Source organism: Salmo salar, chromosome ssa18, assembly GCF_905237065.1.
Source record: "Salmo salar chromosome ssa18, Ssal_v3.1, whole genome shotgun sequence".
Classification (NCBI taxonomy): Eukaryota; Metazoa; Chordata; class Actinopteri; order Salmoniformes; family Salmonidae; genus Salmo; species Salmo salar.
In genome coordinates, this window is record NC_059459.1 from 16,114,015 (window position 1) to 16,132,542 (window position 18,528).

The window sequence follows — 18,528 nt, forward strand, 5'->3', positions numbered from 1 at the left end:
CCGAGCGTTCTGATCTCACAACAACGGTAGTCAAGCAAGCTAACTGGCCAAAGTTGGCTAGTTACTTCCAAATACAAATGAAACACCTCACTCTGACCATTTTACTCGCCCTAGCATAGGTGGTTAGGCTGTTTTCATGTTGTCTAGAGCGTTGGTGACTGTAGTAGATGTGAGTTTGAATTCCATGAAAATTAGGGTGACCAGACGTCCCCGTTTTCCGGGGACAGTCCCCGTTTTTGGTGGCCTGTCCCCAGCTGGAGCTGTCCCCGGAAATGTCCCCGTTTATAACTGTGCGTTAAAAACAGACTGCAAAGTTAAATATTTTACTTGGCAAGAAAGACCGGGCAGCAGACCCTACCAGTTGACGTCTCAATCGCGTTGTGCTTGTTTAGGCCAACAGAGGGGGCTGCTCGCTATAGCAGCTTCATTCACTCTTCTTCTTCTACTAACTATTTGCTCGCGATCGTTTTAGAGAAAACTGCTGTGGAAAACTCGGCCAGAAGCTAGCAAGTATCAAGTGATTTTATAACATCACCACAAACGTCTTTTCAAGCCAGGTAAGTTACAATCGTTTGAGATACTAGCTAGTGATGTTATAATGTCACAATTTATTATATAGATAGATGATCTGCTCTATAAGGTTATAAATAGGTTATGCTAGCTAAAGTTAGCTATGTAGACTAAGTTAGCTAGCTAGGTTAGCTAGCTACTGTTATGGTAGCTAGGTTAAAAAACGTTCACATGTAAACATGCAGTGGACGGGCTATTTTGAAAATATGATTATATTAAATGAATGCACAATTAATTATGATAATATTTTGTAGATTACAATTTGAATGGTTTGGAATTATAATAAATAGTGTGAAAATATATTTAGAAATGTTCATGGATAACATTAGCAGTGGAGAGGAGGAAGACTGGATAGGAAGAAGAGTGAAGGAGACAGAGGAGGAAAGGTAAAGATATGATTACAGAGCCTGCCAATTTATTATTCCAAACAATGTTTTTGAGATAAAATACAAAAATGAGGCATGCAATGGGAATCTGTTAACCAAAGTATTTTCTCTAATAGTATGCTATTTATTAATCCAGATTGGAGAGGAAGGAGAAGGGGAAATTAAGGGAGTGAAAAGAGTGAAGCAAGGAGAGTGTAGAAGAGTGAGGTGGAAAGGAAGGAAGACGAGTGAAGAAAAGAGGAGAATAAAAAGTTAAGAGTGTAAGAAGAGTGACACAAGGAGAGTGAAGAAGAGCAGACAGAGGAGATACAATGACTCTTTCCAAGAAACGGAAATGCCATTTTAATGACAACATGATGAGAGAATTTCCATTTATACGCTCAGGTCAAGACGATAGAATGGTTCACTGCACCCTTTATAATTCCTCTCTTTCAATTGGCAGCCGGAGAAGAACGGCAGTGGTAGAACATCAGCAGACGAAAAAGCATAAAGCCTCTCTAATTGCCTGTGTTAGTATGCCCTCTGTCACCACATTCTTCAAGAAGGTAGAGCCTTCCCAAGAAGAATATGATTTAGCTGCGCAGGAGGGTGTCTTTGCATACCACACTATGCGACACAATCATAGTTACAGATCATGGACTGCACAGCACAACTGACACGGAAACTTTATGAGCCAAAGTTTACATGTGCTAGGACAAAATGTGACACCATAGTGAGTACCGTGTTAGCACCATGGGCAACTACTTTGGTAACACAGAACCTAGACCAGGTTGAATTTGTGTCCCTGTCCATTGATGCGTCCAATCATGGACATGTTAAGCTGCTGCCTATAGTAGTCAGATATTGTAAGATATATGATGACAGCACATCTGTGGAAACAAAACTGCTTGATTTTGTTGAATTGAAAGGAGAAACAGCAGAGGAAATTGCAGCTGAGGTCCTGGTTGTAATCAAAAAATGTAACATGGAAAACAGTTGTGGCATTCTCTGCCGACAACAAATACCAACTTTGGAGGACTGAATAGGCTGGGGAGGGTCAATGTCCATACCAAAGTTAAAAATGCTCTGCAGCGGGAGGTGATTGGCTTAGGTTGTCCTGCCCACATCATTCATATCACGGCCAGAACAGGTTTGGATATGATGTTGAGTACCTGCTCACAAAGATATTTGGATATGTTCACATTTTCACCATCAGAGTAGAAAGACTGAAGGGCATTTGTGAGTTTGTTGGCCAGGAGTACCATAACATTTTAGGACACAGCAATGTTCGCTGGCTGTCCATGCTCCCTGCTCTAGAAAGAGTGCTGAAAATGTATGTGCCATTGAAATCCTTTTTTCTTTCTGAAGACAATGCAAAACAATGTTCGAAGATCCACTGACTGAACTTTGGCTGGCCTTTGTCCATGGAAACTTAACCGTATTCAGTGACACGATCAAGATACTTGGAGGCCAGGACCGCTGTGCTGTGGAGTCAGCTGCAATTCTGAGAAACGTTGAGGCAAAATTGACTGCAAGATGTGATGACAGCTTCATTCCAGTTTTGGTCAGAGGACTTCTGAGAGAGCTAGAGGAAAATGGAGCCATGTCTAAAGAGAGCTTTCTCAAAACATCCTAATCGTTCTTCACTATGGCTGTGAACTACTTGCAAGCATGGGGAAAGCACACAGATAATCTAAAAGATTTACATTGTCTCCTTTTAAAAAGGCAACCTCAGTGTGAAGAGATCCAGAAGGCAGCAGCCACACTGCAGGAAAAATGCCCCAATGTGACCATCAATGAGGATGCATTGTGTGATGAGGTTATTGACCTGCAAGAGTTCCTAAAGGGGGGATCGCTTGAAGAATGGAAAACATTTGAGACACCGCTTAGTCAGAGAGTGAGCACGGTGGTTACCCACTTCAAAGAGAGTGACATCCCACACACTAACCTAGCTAGATTAGCGTATGTTGTCATGTGCTTACCTGGAAGTAATGCACCACTCGAGAGAGTGTTCTCCCAAATGAATGATCAGAATTAGTTTTTCCCCACAAAAGGGCTTTATTACAGACAGAAATACTCCTCAGTTTCATCAGCTGTCCGGGTGGCTGGTCTCAGACGATCCTGCAGGTGAAGAAGCCGGATGTGGAGGTCCTGGGTTGACGTGGTTACACGTGGTCTGCAGTTGTGAGGCCGGATGAGACATCTGTGGCATTGTGATGTGTGCTAAAACTGCACATTTTAGAGTGGCCTTTTATTGTCCCCCAGCACAAGGTGCACTTGTGTAATGATCATGCTGTTTAATCAGCTTCTTGATATGCCACACATATCAGGTGGTTGGACTATCTTGGCAAAGGAGAAATGCTCACTAACAGGGATGTAAACTAATTTGTGTATAACATTTCAGAGAAATAAGCTTTTTGTGTGTATGGAACATTTCTGAGATCTTTTATTTCAGGTCATGAATCATGGGACCAACACTACATGTTGCGTTTTATATTTTTGTTCAGTGTATATCATCCACGTGTATTGACCACATATTTACTAACGTTGAATAACTTTCTTTTAAAGATGTATGCCAACCCATTAGATGTAGTGACCATAATATAGTGGCTATATCCGGTAAAGCCAAAGTTCCAAAGGGTGGGCCTAAAATAGTGTATAAGAGATACCAAACGTTTTGTAGTGATTTCTATGTTGAAGATGTAAAAATAATTGGTTGGTCTGATGTGTGTAATGAGGAGCATCCAGACGCTGCACTTGATGCATTTATGACATTGTTTCTTCCAGTTACTGATAAACATGAACCTATTAAGAAACTGACAGTTAAAACTGTTAAAGGGAAACTTCACCACTAGACACTTGGTTGTTTTTCCAGTCTCCCTACATAATTATGAGTGATGAGAGGTGTTTCAAACATAATAATGTACCATAGCGGTATTTTTTAATTCTTGCATCGGGAGAGTTCAACCAATGAAGTCATTGGATGATAGAGCCTGCTGTCTGATCTAAAAATAAATGGAGTCCTGTTTTGTATTAATTATTGTGGCCTTTGTGTTTTGCCGATTGCACGATCACGTTAGCAGCCAGTAGATATGGTTGTCCTTGTTCAATAGAGCCATTGAACTTGTCTCAACGATGTTCCTATCGGCCACAACATAGCATGATATTGAAGTTGACTCATTTTCCCTGGCTTTGTAAAGACTACAGCCTGACGGAAGCCCTACTTCCTTGTCCAATTGTGTTCCCACCCTCGAGACAGGCTTTTCAAAATGGGGGCTGTACCAGGGTCAAGGGAGCTATGTTACCGGGAACTGTCTATTTGTTAAATAATTAACAATAGCCAATAGCCATTTAACAATAGCCATTGTTAAATAATTACAATGGCTGCTTATGATGATTTGTCTTTCCAAGAAGAGCTGGATGACGAAACCGTTTTTGATGTTCTTTTACATAGGGACATACAGCCCTATTCATTTGAGCTGGAATACACTAAAGAGGAGTTAAGACAGCAAGAACAAGAATTGCGAGACCAGCAAGCAGCAATGGGGAGCCATGGTCAGACTCCGAATGGTGTTGTTTAGTACAGTAACATTTTGTAATTGATTCGGCCATAATGGGGCTTGCTAGTACCACAACAAGCTAAGCTAGCTAGCTTTGTTTACTGTACCCAAAATTAACTGTAGTCTAACGTTATAGCTAGCTAGCTAACATTAGCGAGCTAGCCTCAGTGCATCTGAGGATGACTGTCATTCATATTCCATTCACCCAGCTCAATGTAACATCGATAGGTTTAGGCTACTACATGATACTCTAATTTCCCCTGTACCCATCATGAGGTTGCTACAACCTAGCCTACTAATGAAAGTTTACAACTTAGATGCACAGGTCGAGAATGATTTTTAATAATCAAGGCGACAGACAGTGACACATTCAATACCACCCTATACACTCTTGGCTGCATCTAGCGGATCTAGGGTGTAATCATTAGTCCAAACAGTTGCAAATGAGTTTCTATTGGACAAATTAATGTATGTTTATCCCTGTTAAGAAATGTTTTTACAACAGAATTGGTGGAATAAATACACCCTGATCACCTGCACACAGTTCACTTTCATAGCAGCCACATACAAACAACACGATCACTTTGCTCAATGTATAATTCCTTCTCGCATCTACCAGTACTCACTTTTCTCTTCGATTGTGGACTTCAGTGCACAACACAACAGCTGTCTGTGACCAGGCGAAAAAACCTTTCTAAGCCAAACCTCCATACCCTAATCGCTAACCGCAGCCTAAATTGTTGTCATCATATTAACTAACGTCATAGTCAACATAGCTACTAGAACTAACGCGTTAGGAAACCCGCTACAATCATGCAGTACAGTGTACAGCAAGCAGTTTAGCAGTTACAACGGCAGGCCCCGGTGGCAATAAATTAATAAAACCAAAAGCTTACCTTGACTTGGAAGAGTTCCAGTGTTGGATAGCCTTAGCCAGCTAGCTAACAAAGCACCCCTTTCTGTTTGAGTCGAGTGTTTGATTAGGCTTCACTAGCTAAGTAAGTGAACATGAAACAAATACAACCAAAAATATAGCTAGCTCTCTCTCCCTCTTGCTTCTCCTAAATTTTTGTATAATGACATTTGTTCAAAACTGTTGTGGTGGCTAATTTCTGCATTACCAAATGAGGAGAGTTACAAACACACCAGTCTGAGTTAAACTACATCTTTAATACTTAAGATACTTTTGCAAAAGCACTTAACCTTCAATAATGCACTCTTTTGAATGAACCAGGAAGGTTTTAACACAATGGCTATTGAGATATTTTATACCCAAATATCCACCCCCTTTTGACATGACAAACCACAGACATTTAGGAATGGTTCACAAAGAAAGACTGTTTACTTTAGAGAGGAGTATTTACAGCCAGATAGCATTCGCTATAAATTATCGTTCAGTTTGATCCCTAATGACAAGGTTCTAATCTCGTCCCTGGTACTTCATAGAACAAAACACAATTTCATCCATTGGCATATATCAATTGTCAACTCTAGATGCTCCCATCTCAAGCAAACCCCCTCTTGACCCCACTCCTGGACAGGCTCACTGGGGGGAGTGAACCTCTATGCCATATACTATCACAGGATAAGTGCGAGATCTAAGAGAGGACATACAATGTTCCCAGACACTGCCATAAACCTCCCCACAATAAAGAAAAGGAGGGAGTGTCTTGCTCACAGACATTGTGGAGACAAGTCATTGGTTCCCCATTAATCACGCCATCCCTTCACATGGTTTAAGAATAGGTAAAGACACATTCACATGAAGACAAGTCTGACCTCTCCCCTCTCTGGGCCCCAAATGACTGAGCCCCAGCTAAGGGAAACGTGCAACTGAAAGACACCAGAGTCCAAAGGACACTTTCTAATGACAAGTATCTCACATAAGCATATTATACTAATAAAACATCTTAATTATCTATGTTACCCAACTAATTCTGATTCATCCACCACACTGTTCAACTATTGTCTTTCTCTTTGAGTCAACGACTCACCACATTTTATACACTGCAGTGCTAACTAGCTGTAGCTTATGCTTTCAGTACTGGATCAATTCTGTGATCCTTTGATTGGGTGGACAACATGTCAGTTCATGCTGCTCTGAGCTCTGATAGGTTGGAGGACGTCCTCTGGGTAGTCGTCATAATTACTGTGTAATTCTATGGAAGGGGGTGAGAACCATGAGCCTCCTAGGGTTTGTATTTAAGTCAGTGTACCCACAGGAGAACAGAACTAGCTGTCTTCTGGCTACACCATGGTGCTACCCCAGAGTGCTGTTTAGGCTACTGTAGACCTTTATTGCAAAACAGTGTGTCCACTGTTCCCCGGGCACCAAAGACAGGGATGTAGATTAAGGCAGCCCCCCGCACCTCTCTGATTCAGAGGGGTTAGGTTAAATGCGGAAGACACATTTCAGTTGAAGGCATTCAGTTGTACAACTGACTAGGTATGACCCTTTCCTTTTCCCTTAATCAATTATTTGGTGACATTTCCCTCTTTTGCCCCCAGAACAGCCTCAATTCGCAAGGGCATGGGCAAGGGCACAAGGTGTCAAAAAAACTCCACAGGGATGCTGGGCCATGTTGATTCCAATGCTACCCACAGCGGTGTCATGTTGGCTGGATGTTGTTTGGGTGGTGGACTATTCTTGATACATATGGGAAACTGTTGAGCATGAAAAACCCAGCAGTGTTGCAGTTTTTGACAAAAACTGGTGCGCCTGGCACAGATCCTACTCAGTTCAAAGGCACTTAAAAAATGTTGTCTTGCACATTCACCCTTTGAATGGCACGGGTACACAATCCATGTTTCAATTGTCTCAAGGATTAAAACTCCCTTCTTTAACATGTCTCCTCCCCTTCATCTAAACGGATTGAAGTGGATTTTACAAGTGACATCAGTAAGGGATCATAGCTTTCACGTGGATTCACCTGGTCAGTCTACGTCATGGAAAGAGCAGGTGTTCTTAAATGTCTTGTATACTCTGCGAATATCATACAGTACATTTCCATAATTCTTCCTGCATACGGCTGTGTAAACTCAACTCAGTCTTCAAAGCAAATGAACTTGGTCTTGAATACAAGCTATGTCTACTTATTTGCTACATTGACAGACTAATCTACTATTTCATTGAAATATGTTTACTTGACAACAAATTAAAGTTAAAATGATACACCAACTGCCATCTTAATTTTTTTGCAGTAAGATGGTAGCTAGTTACTTCCAAAAACATTTTATGAATATCACAAGGAATTGATCCAGAAGTTGAAGTCAACACTTTATTGATTTCTGATGCAGCTAGAATCATTTAGTCACATGTCAGTACACTTGTAAAAAATATTATATAAAACATTTCATATGAAACATATGTACAAGAGCAATATACACTACCGTTCAAAAGTTTGGGGTCACTTACAGTTGAAGTTGGAAGTTTACATACACTTAGGTTGGAGTCATTAAAACTTGTTTTTCAACCACTCCACAAATTTCTTGTTAACAAACTATAGTTTTGGCAAGTCGGTTAGGACATCTACTTTGTGCATGACACAAGTAATTTTTACAACAATTGTTTTCAGACAGATTATTTCAATTATAATTCACTGTATCACAATTCCAGTGGGTCGGAAGTTTACATACACTAAATTGACCGTGCCTTTAAACAGCTTGGAAAATTCCAGAAAATGATGTCATGGCTTTAGAAGCTTCTGATAGGCTAATTGATATCATTTGAGTCAATTGGAGGTGTACCTGTGGATGTATTTCAAGGCCTACCTTCAAACTCAGTGCCTCTTTGCTTGACATCATGGGAAAATCAAAAGAAATCAGCCAAGACCTCAGAAAAGAATTGTAGACCTCCACAAGTCTGGTTCATCCTTGGGAGCAATTTCCAAATGCCTGGAGGTACCACGTTCATCTGTACAAACAATAGTATGCCAGTATAAACACCACAGGACCACGCAGCTGTCATACCACTCAGGAAGGAGATGCATTCTGTCTCCTAGAGATGAACGTACTTTGGTGCGAAAAGTGCAAATCAATCCCAGAACAACAGCAAAGGACCTTGTGAAGATGCTGGAGGAAACAGGTACAAAAGTATCTATATGCACAGTAAAACGAGTCCTATATCAACATAACCTGAAAGGCCGCTCAGCAAGGAAGAAGCCACTGCTCCAAAACCGCCATAAAAAAGCCAGACTACGGTTTGCAACTGCACATGGGGACAAAGATCGTACTTTTTGGAGAAATGTCCTCTGGTCTGATGAAACACAAATAGAACTGTTTGGCCATAATGACCATTGTTATGTTTGGAGGAAAAAGGGGGAGGCTTGCAAGCCAAAGAACACCATCCCAACCGTGAAGCACTGGGGTGGAAGCATCATGTTGTGGGGATGCTTTGCTGCAAGAGGGACTGGTGCACTTCACAAAATAGATGGCATCATGAGGCAGGAAAATTATGTGGATATATTGAAGCAACATCTCAAGACATCAGTCAGGAAGTTAAAGCTTGGTTGCAAATGGGTCTTCCAAATGGACAATGACCCCAAGCATACTTCCAAAGTTGTGTCAAAATGGCTTAAGGACAACAAAGTCAATGTATTGGAGTGGCCATCACAAAGCCCTGACCTCAGTCCCATAGAACATTGGTGGGCAGAACTGAAAAAGCATGTGCGAGCAAGGAGACCTACAAACCTTTTTATTTTTTTAATTTCACCTTTATTTAACCAGATAGGCAAGTTGAGAACAAGTTCTCATTTACAATTACGACCTGGCCAAGATAAAGCAAAGCAGTTCAACACATACAACAACACAGAGTTACACATGGAGTAAAACAAACATACAGTCAATAATACAGTAGAAAAATAAGTCTATATACAATGTGAGCAAATGAGGTGAGATAAGGGAGGTAAAGGCAAAAAAGGCCATGGTGGCAAAGTAAATGCAATATAGCAAGTAAAACACTGGAATGGTAGATTTGCAGTGGAAGAAAGTGCAAAGTAGAAATAGAAATAATGGGGTGCAAAGGAGCAAAATAAATACAGTAGGGGAAGAGATAGTTGTATGGGCTAAATTATTGATGGGCTATGTACAGGTGCAGTGATCTGTGAGCTGCTCTGACAGCTGGTGCTTAAAGCTAGTGAAGGAGATAAGTGTTTCCAGTTTCAGAGATTTTTGTAGTTCGTTCCAGTCATTGGCAGCAGAGAACTGGAAGGAGAGACGGCCAAAGGAGGAATTGGCTTTGGGGGTGACCAGAGAGATATACCTGCTGGAGCGCGTGCTACAGGTGGGTGCTGCTATGGTGACCAGTGAGCGGAGATAAGGGGGGACTTTACCTAGCAGGGTCTTGTAGATGACCTGGAGCCAGTGGGTTTGGCGACGAGTATGAAGCGAGGGCCAGCCAATGAGAGCGTACAGGTCGTAGTGGTGGGTAGTATATGGGGCTTTGGTGACAAAACGGATGGCACTGTGATAGACTGCATCCAGTTTATTGAGTAGGGTATTGGAGGCTATTATTAACCTGACTCAGTCACACCAGCTCTGTCAGGAGGAATGGGCCATAATTCACCCAACTTATTGTGGGAAGCTTGTGGAAGTCTACCCGAAACGTTTGACCCAAGTTAAACAATTTAAAGGCAATGCTACCAAATACTAATTGAGTGTATGTAAACTTCTGACCCACTGGGAATGTGATGAAAGAAATAAAAGCTGAAATAAATCACTCTACTATTATTCTGACATTTCACATTCTTAAAATAAAGTGGTGATCCTAACTGACCTAAGACAGGGATTTTTACTAGGATTAAATGTCAGGAATTGTGAAGAATGTAGTTTAAATGTATTTGGCTAAGGTGTATGTAAACTTCTGACTTCCAACTGTACATCTGCATCAGATAAAAGACCTGATACTAGTTCTCATACTACAGCTACCCTTTATGAAAATGTTATGGATCGGAAGAACCATACCTGAGGAAAATGTCACATACAATACCAGTCAAAAGTTTGGACTCATTCAAGGGTTTTTCTTTAATTGTACTATTTTCTACATTGTAGAATAATAGTGAAGACATCAAAACTATGAAATAACACACATGGAATAATGTATTAAGGAAAAAAAGTGTTAAACAAATCAAAATATATTTTATATTTGAGATTCTTCAAAGTAGCCACCCTTTGCCTTGATGACAGCTTTGCACACTCTTGGCATTCTCTCAACCAGCTTCATGATTTAGTCACCTGGAATGCATTTCAATTAACAGGTGTGCCTTGTCAAAAGTTAATTTGTGGAATTTCTGTCCTTCTTAATGCATTTTAGCCAATTAGTTGTGTTGTGCCATGGTAGGGGTGGTATACAGAAGATCGCCCTATTTGGTAAAAGGCCAAGTCCATATTATGGCAAGAACAGCTCAAATAAGCAAAGCGAAATGACAGTCCATCATTACTTTAACACATGAAGGTCAGTCAATCTGGAAAATTTCAAGAACTTTGAAAGTTTCTTCAAGTGCAGTCGCAAAAACCATCAAGCGCTATGATGAAACTGGCTCTCATGAGGACCGCCACAGGAAAGGAAGACCCAGAGTTAACTCTGCTGCAGAGGAAAAGTTCATTAGAGTTAACTGCACCTCAGATTGCGGCACAAATAAATGCATCACAGAGTTCAAGTAACAGACACATCTCAACATTAACTGTTCAGAATCAGGCCTTCATGGTTCACGTTCTGTGAATCAGGCCTTCATGGTTGAATTGCTGCAAAGAAACCACTATTAAAGGACTCCAATGAAAAGAGACTTGCTTGGGCCAAGAAACACGAGCAATGGACATTAGACCGGTGGAATTCTGTCCTTTGGTCTGATGAGTCCACATTTGAAATTTTTGGTTCCAACCGCCGTGTCTTTGTGAGATGCAGAGTAGGTGAACGGATGATCTCCGCATGTGTGGTTCCCACCGTAAAGCATTGAGGAGGAAGTGTGATGGTGTGGGGATGCTTTGCTGGTGACACTGTGATTTATTTAGAATTCAAGGCACACTAAACCAGCATGGCTACCACAGAATTCTGCAGTGACACGCTATCCCATCTGGTTTGCGCTTAGTGGGACTATCATTTGTTTTTCAACAGGACAATGACCCAACACACCTCCAGGCTATGTAAGGGCTATTTGACCAAGAAGTGATGGAGTGCTGCGTCAGATGACCTGGCCTCCACAAGCACCCGACCTCAACCCAATTGAGATGGTTTGGGATGAGTTGGACCACAGAGTGAAGGAAAAGCAGCCAACAAGTGCTCAGCATATGTGGGAACTCCTTCAAGACTGTGTTAAAAGCATTCCAGATTAAGCTGATTGAGAGAATGCCAAGAGTGTACAACGCTGTCATCAAGGCAAAGGCTGGATACTTGAAGAATCAAAAATATATTTTGATTTGTTTAACACTTTTTTGGTTACTACATGTGTTATGTCATAGTTGAGGTCTTCACTATTATTCTACAATAAAATAAAAACATTTGAATGAGTAATGTCCAAACTTTTGAATGGTATTGTATGTTCCTCATAAGGATCATGCTTTGTCACAACACACAACGATATCTGGATATGTTAACGTCTTTTAATGATTCATTTGTAACGGTAATGTGTGTAACAACCCATACAGTTAACCCCAAATAGGCCAATTTACAAGATTTGTCTTAATACATACAATAATGCAATCTACACTTTTGAAGTACATGAAGTTTACAGTACACTCATTTCTAAACTGAGACGCAGTCTCAAATTAAGCCACTAGATAAGTGTTTCCTGCCCAGTGCATTTATAATACACGCTTGAGTCCACTCAGTTGTGAACTGCATTACCCAGTATGCCTCAAAGGTTTCATGCCACAAGTAGTGGTCATTCTTAACTAATTTCCAGCCGCAATATGGGCTCACAAGCTAGCCTCACAAAAAATAAAAAGCTTTTCACTCCACTTCGATACAGCTACGACCAGAAGTGACTTTTTCGTAGCAGGTAAAGAGAACTTACGCAGGTTAGGATAATTAAAAGGTAGCATGTTAGGACACTGAGGTTAAGGGTAGGGGGAAAGAAAGTTACCAAAAATGCTCTTCTAATCGGCTATGAAAAACAATACCGGTCGAAGCTGTATCAAAGTGGTGTGAAAAGAGTGTCCCCAAACCTCACAAGGCAAAAGAGAACCGTGAGTGCAAAAATACCTTAAAATGGGAAGGGTGCTGTTGTGCAAGAGAAATTTACTTTTTGTAGCAATTAAGGAGAAAACTAAGACTTAAAATCCTTGTCACTTTTAGTTGAACTCATTTCACAATTTCTTTAGTAGGGCTTAAAACATCATTGGTAAACCTCAACTGTAGTTTTTTGGCAAATCTGAATGCTTCTTAAACAGATTCATCTTGGTGTTACATAGGACTCAACTTTTTTGGTGTACAAAGATAGCATAACAATAAGTTTAATATACAGAAGCTGACCTAGATGACAACTGCAAATGACACACTGGAGTGGAGACATTTTGTGGCAAATCTACCTTTGACCACTAAGACAGAACCACCAGTCTGGTCAATTGATTCAGGTGGCAATTTCAACTTCTTACATAAAGCTCTGATTCATCGTCCCCAAAGACAGCCGATACTTGACTGCATACAATTCCCCTTTTACACAGACTAGTATAAACATGGGGTTAGCATTTGAGCTAGCATAATTTCAGCCATTTGATCGATGAATGTAATTTCAAAATTACTGTAGCACTGAAGGAAAAATGAATGTGCCAGAACTTATTGGAAATGATTGATCTCTGAAAAGTATAAATCTTGTGGGCTCCTATAGCAGTCCTTCCATTGCCTAATGTAAAAAGAGTCCCTTTCCTCTATTTTCCAGGCACCATGGCTTTAGAGACGCTACCTGGCTACATGATCAATCTACACATTAGCCTGCCTGTCTTCAACTCAACAGGGCGTGCCAAAGACAGCATGTTCATGTGGAACACAGTAATGCATTTCAAAATCAGCGGCGCATCCTTTCACTAACAGGAACCCCTCAAAAACCTCTCCTTTGCATTATGTGAAATCTCACAAAACCGGACTTAAATAAACAATTAGCTCTGGGAAAGATGGTATTTTTTGGACAGGGGAGGGTTAACTTAAGTATTAAAAATAGAGAATAACTTCCTTTTAAAAAATTCATTAAAAAATACATTTTATTGCACCAAATGTTCGATGGGAAGGGCAAGTAATGTAATATCCCCCCAAGGCAGGAATCAAATCCTTTTTTAAAGGGATGGTGTAACATTTATGTCTCTGCGTGCAGTTTGAAGTTAGTTTCTCGAGCCATTGCAAAGTAGCGTTATAGCGTAATGACGAAGTCTAACAGAACAGCTAGCATGTAAACTACCTTAAACTGCACGCACACAAATGGTAATTGCCAAAATCTTACAATCTACTAATTTAGCCGGTCTCAGAAAATAAAGAAATGGGAATACCATCTTATCAGGGGAACAGTAAAGGGTCTACATTGAGCAATAATATTTTCAAGCAATCCAACCTGGCAACAGACAGAACAAAACAATTAGAATCTTAAACTAAAAAAGGGTTATTTGAGTCAACAAAATTGGTTCAGAGGCAACCCCCCCCCCCCCAAAGTGATCTCGCCTAGACAATATTTAATGCATTTTTCCCCACCCAAAGTCAACCGCTACAGTGGTTATGCAATGCACATTAGAAAGCTCTCATTACTTCTCATTTTCACCGCAAAGACTCTCTCCTGACTAGGAGCCGAAACCCTAACGTGGATTGACTTCTGTTGATGGACAAGCAAGAGTGAACACAAAGATTGAGTGTTTTAGACTTTAACCTAACCCTCACCCTTCAACTAATGTGCAAATTCTTAGTGGCTTTAGAGTCAGTGGTTAAACTGTGGAGACTACCAGCACTCTCGCCCAAATATGCTGGTCTAATCAGCATAAACATGTCCATGGTGTAGTTTGTGTGAATTTGAGAGGGCAATGACAAGGGGGATACACCAGGGACACAGTGACTCTTGACTTCTTTACCATGACCCCCCTTCCTTAAAGACATTCCAAACAATAAGAATTAAAATCATGTCACAGGACATGGGAGGTCCAATCAGACTGAACCCCAAATAACATTGAGCGTCTTATTTCTTGCTGCGCAGACGTTTGGACTGACGCAGGAGGTCTGAGCTCTTCCTGGTGCGTTTCAGGGGTGGGCTGCCCTCTGTCTCCACCACTGCGGCCATGGCACTGGCTGCCGTGGTGACAGCAGCAGAAGACGTGGCGACGGCAGCTGAGCCTGTTGAGGAAGAAGCCGAGGAGGTGGAGGCTACGGCTGGCCTGGCCCCTCCCCCCACCGCACTGTCCATCAGTTCCCTGAGCTTGTGCTCCAGCTCAGCCAACCGGGCATTCTGCTCCCCGATAACCTGAGTCTGCTCCAGCAGCTTCTGCTCCTGGTCCTGCAGCTGCTTCTGCTGCTCCAGCTGCTTGACGCGCACCTCTTGCATCTCCCGCCGCAGCGCAGTCATGGACACCCCGTTCACCTTCACCTGCTGTTGCACCTTGGTCATCTCAGAGCGCGACGGCGTGTTCTTGGCCAGCAGGGACATGGTGGTCAGGGAGGTAGATGGGCCGGCCACTGAAGTTAGGCAGAGAGAATGATGATCTTAGGTACAATCTTAAAATGGGTAGCCAAGTTGAACAATAAAGATATTATGAATAAAATTAACATGACTAAGTTACATGGGCATTACAGGACCTTTATTGGCCATAAAAGGTCAGTGTCGTTGTCAATTACCTGGGGCAGATCCGATGAGGCGCCCTGACAGGTCGGCCCCGGGAAGCCTCTTCTTCAGGATGGGGACAATCTTTTCATCAAAGTACTCCATGGCCATGGAAGAGATGTCCCGCAGCTCCTGCAGCACCTCGTGAGCTCGCTGGGGAGCGCGTGTAGAGTTCACATAGCGCAGCACACGGTAGATCTCATCAATCACCTTAGGGAAAGACAGGCACATGCTGGGAACCTTATACAATTTATCCTAAGCCTCTTTTGGCTTAGAATGTTAAGAATTTGTGTGTTATGTTGCAAGTTTGAGGAAGTAGCTAGTCTCATCATATTGGGATGGAACTGGTCTTCCACTTAAATTAGAATACTTAAAATTGAGATTCTGCTTTCATTTACCCAGACCAGATTATTTCCCTAAACTATCGTCAATCTAAGAGCAGGAGTGCCATCTTGTGGCCAAATAGATCTAAAGCTTGTTGACAAAAAATAAAATAAAGAATACCACAAAAATACCTGAAATTGACATTTCCTTCTACTAGTTGGCATATATTGTGCCAAGTAGGTAGTGACTGGTAGGTTACAGAAGATGTAGCTAGGTACCTTGCCAGGGATGAAGCAGCAGAGATTTGAGTCCACATATTTCATGAAGGTCATGTTGAGTAGGGAGAGGCGTGTTTCTACGGCAGCCAGGATGTCAGCATGACGGGCCAGTGAGTGGTTCCTCCGCTCTGACTCCCGCCTGCCACAACACACAACTCACTAAATATACACACTGGACCAGACAGAGACCTTCATGATCCAAGTAACATTTATGAGTCAATGATCACTTTCCAAGGATCATCCAACAGTGAAGATGCTGAGTGATTTGGAATAAAAGAATGAGGTGAAGCAATTCAACAAAAACGTACAGTAAATGTGTTTCATAGCTTCGAGGCATGAGGTAATCACTTCTGTAATACACTGGTGCCTCTGACAATGGGGTGAGTAGCACATTTAAATGGGCCGTTTGTCCCCAGCACAAGGTGCACCTGTGTAATGATCATGCTGTTTAATCAGCTTCTTGATATGCAAGAAGGTGGATGGATTCTCTTAACTAAGGAGAAATGCTTACTAACATGATAAACAAATGTGTGCACAAAATATGGAACATTGCAGGGATTTTTTTTATTTCAGCTCATGAACCACAGGACATGTTGAGTTTATATTTTTGTTCAGTGTATTTATTATTTCATTACCCAAAAATAATCCACGTGTTACCAGGAGAGAAAAACATGGGCCTGGATTAAAATGACAGATTTCACAAATGTGCTTTATACCAATCTGTGGTTCGTACAGAGCTCAAACCATTCAGCACTTCTGGTTTCATTGCCTCTACACAGTAGGCCTATTCAATGATTTTCTTCAGGACATAGGCCTAGCAAAAAAATCACCTGTATTCAAGTAGCATACTATATAATTCCCACCCTCCAGTGGTGTTGATACTGACCTTGGCAGCTGGGCTTTGACCTGCCTCTGGCACAGGCTGTGGTAGCGCTCCACCTTGAGGAAGCCTTGGTTCAGCATGCGCTGACAGATCATGTCCATGCGCTTGCATACCTGGGAAAAGAACCAGGAAGGTATGTTTGAGTTAGTGGCTATTGGGACTCGTCTTTTACAACACCTCCAACCTTTCCATGCCCTTGTATGACACTTACAGCCCTTGATGCTCAAACAAAGTGGCCAGATCAAAAGCGTGGAACTGAAAAATAGCCTACTCCTCCACACAGATATAGCTCCAACATCCATCGAGTTCTCTGGTTTCCCTGGAAAATGTACTATTTTGATATCACATTGAAATTCCTTGAAAGTGATATCAAAATGTTAAATTAGTCTCTTGTATCACTTTCTTTCAGATGCAAGTAAATGAAAGGAAATACTTGATTCACTCGGGATAGCAGAAATGCCAACTTCAAAATGTGTAGCTAACTACAGTTACTGTGGTCATACAGAGTACACTTTTCCAAAATCTAAAGAAAACATACTAGTGCTAGCTAGGTAACGTTAACACATTTAGCAAGATAGAAAACAAATACCAATACAGTTCATTAGACAGACAATATTATACCCATGTTAAAATACATTTGACTAGTTTGCCACGAGTTCCATCCAGGAGAGAACCCTACTAGCGCCCTATAGCAACCTGATATGGAATGGAACAGGTGTGTTGTTGACTAAGCTGGTGCAAATAAACTTAGTGGGGAAAGATAATCAATTTTGTTCAAACACATAAGCAGTGCATCAATGCATGTTACGACTTAACTAGAAGGAACTTATTAGCTAGCTAATAACCTCACTTGCTACTCACACTAGCTACATAACGATAGCCGATAACGTCTCTGACATAGCTAGCAACAACTAGATTAGCCAGACGCCGCATTGCCATTTGCTTCGTGGTTTGTTTTTGTTCCCTCTCACCAAGCGTATGAGGCTGATTTCGTCGTAAGACAGGAAATTGAAAACCATCTCAATCGCCACAATGGGAAGTCCTAATAGCGGGTTGTTCTGGTGTGGTTGATCCGGAGGTGGTGTAGACAATCTCGGTAACACCGAGTCGCAATCCAGGGCTTCAAAACCTCGCTCTAGTCCTTCCACAACGGCCGCCATCTTAATTTGCTACGGATAGGGGAAATGACGTTTTATAGGGAACGTTCTCTCTCTGAACTGTGCTCGAAGAAAGTCTTGCAATATTCTACTCAACCATTTCAATTCACTTGAGCAAAGAAAACAAGAGCAGCCTATGTCGCTGCTGTTGTCCGTGCAAAGTGCTGTGTCCAGCGCTAGGCCTGGTTTCCCAAAGGCATGTTAAGGCTAAATTAATCGTTACATCTCCGAGTTGTTGCCCAAAACCATCTTTATTAACGTTGCACTTGAAAAGGCTCGTAATCTAACGCCTGCACCAGACCACACTTGCTACAGCGTCGTTCGATGCTTTTTTTGCCCACTTAATACAGATTTCCACTAAACGTAGAATCACGTGGTTTATCCCCCTCTCCGTGACCGCTAAATAACAAATTTGAGTACAAAATAAAAAGTTGCCAATGTCTTTCAATAAATACAAACCAGCGACGTATAAAAATTGCTTCAAATTAAAACCAATATGACTGCATTAAAATACAAATACAGTAGGCTATATGCCTATTTTCAATCATATTGAAATACATTTCATGTTCAATCAATGAAGTTATATTTTGCTACGATCCGTAGG

The 18,528-nt window shown here is 41.5% G+C and overlaps 1 protein-coding gene across 1 annotated transcript; it reads right to left on the reverse strand.

Annotated features, from left to right (window-relative positions):
• Window positions 1–12,077: 12,077 nt before the first annotated feature.
• LOC106576958 (F-box only protein 28) lies at window positions 12,078–18,241 on the reverse strand. Its single transcript, XM_014154531.2, has 5 exons — window positions 17,739–18,241; window positions 16,771–16,880; window positions 15,885–16,023; window positions 15,297–15,492; window positions 12,078–15,137 (listed from the first exon to the last, which is right to left on the reverse strand). Exons 1-5 carry the CDS (start codon window positions 17,925–17,927, stop codon window positions 14,644–14,646), a joined length of 1,128 nt encoding a protein of 375 aa, XP_014010006.1. The 5' UTR covers window positions 17,928–18,241; the 3' UTR covers window positions 12,078–14,643.
• Window positions 18,242–18,528: the final 287 nt, after the last annotated feature.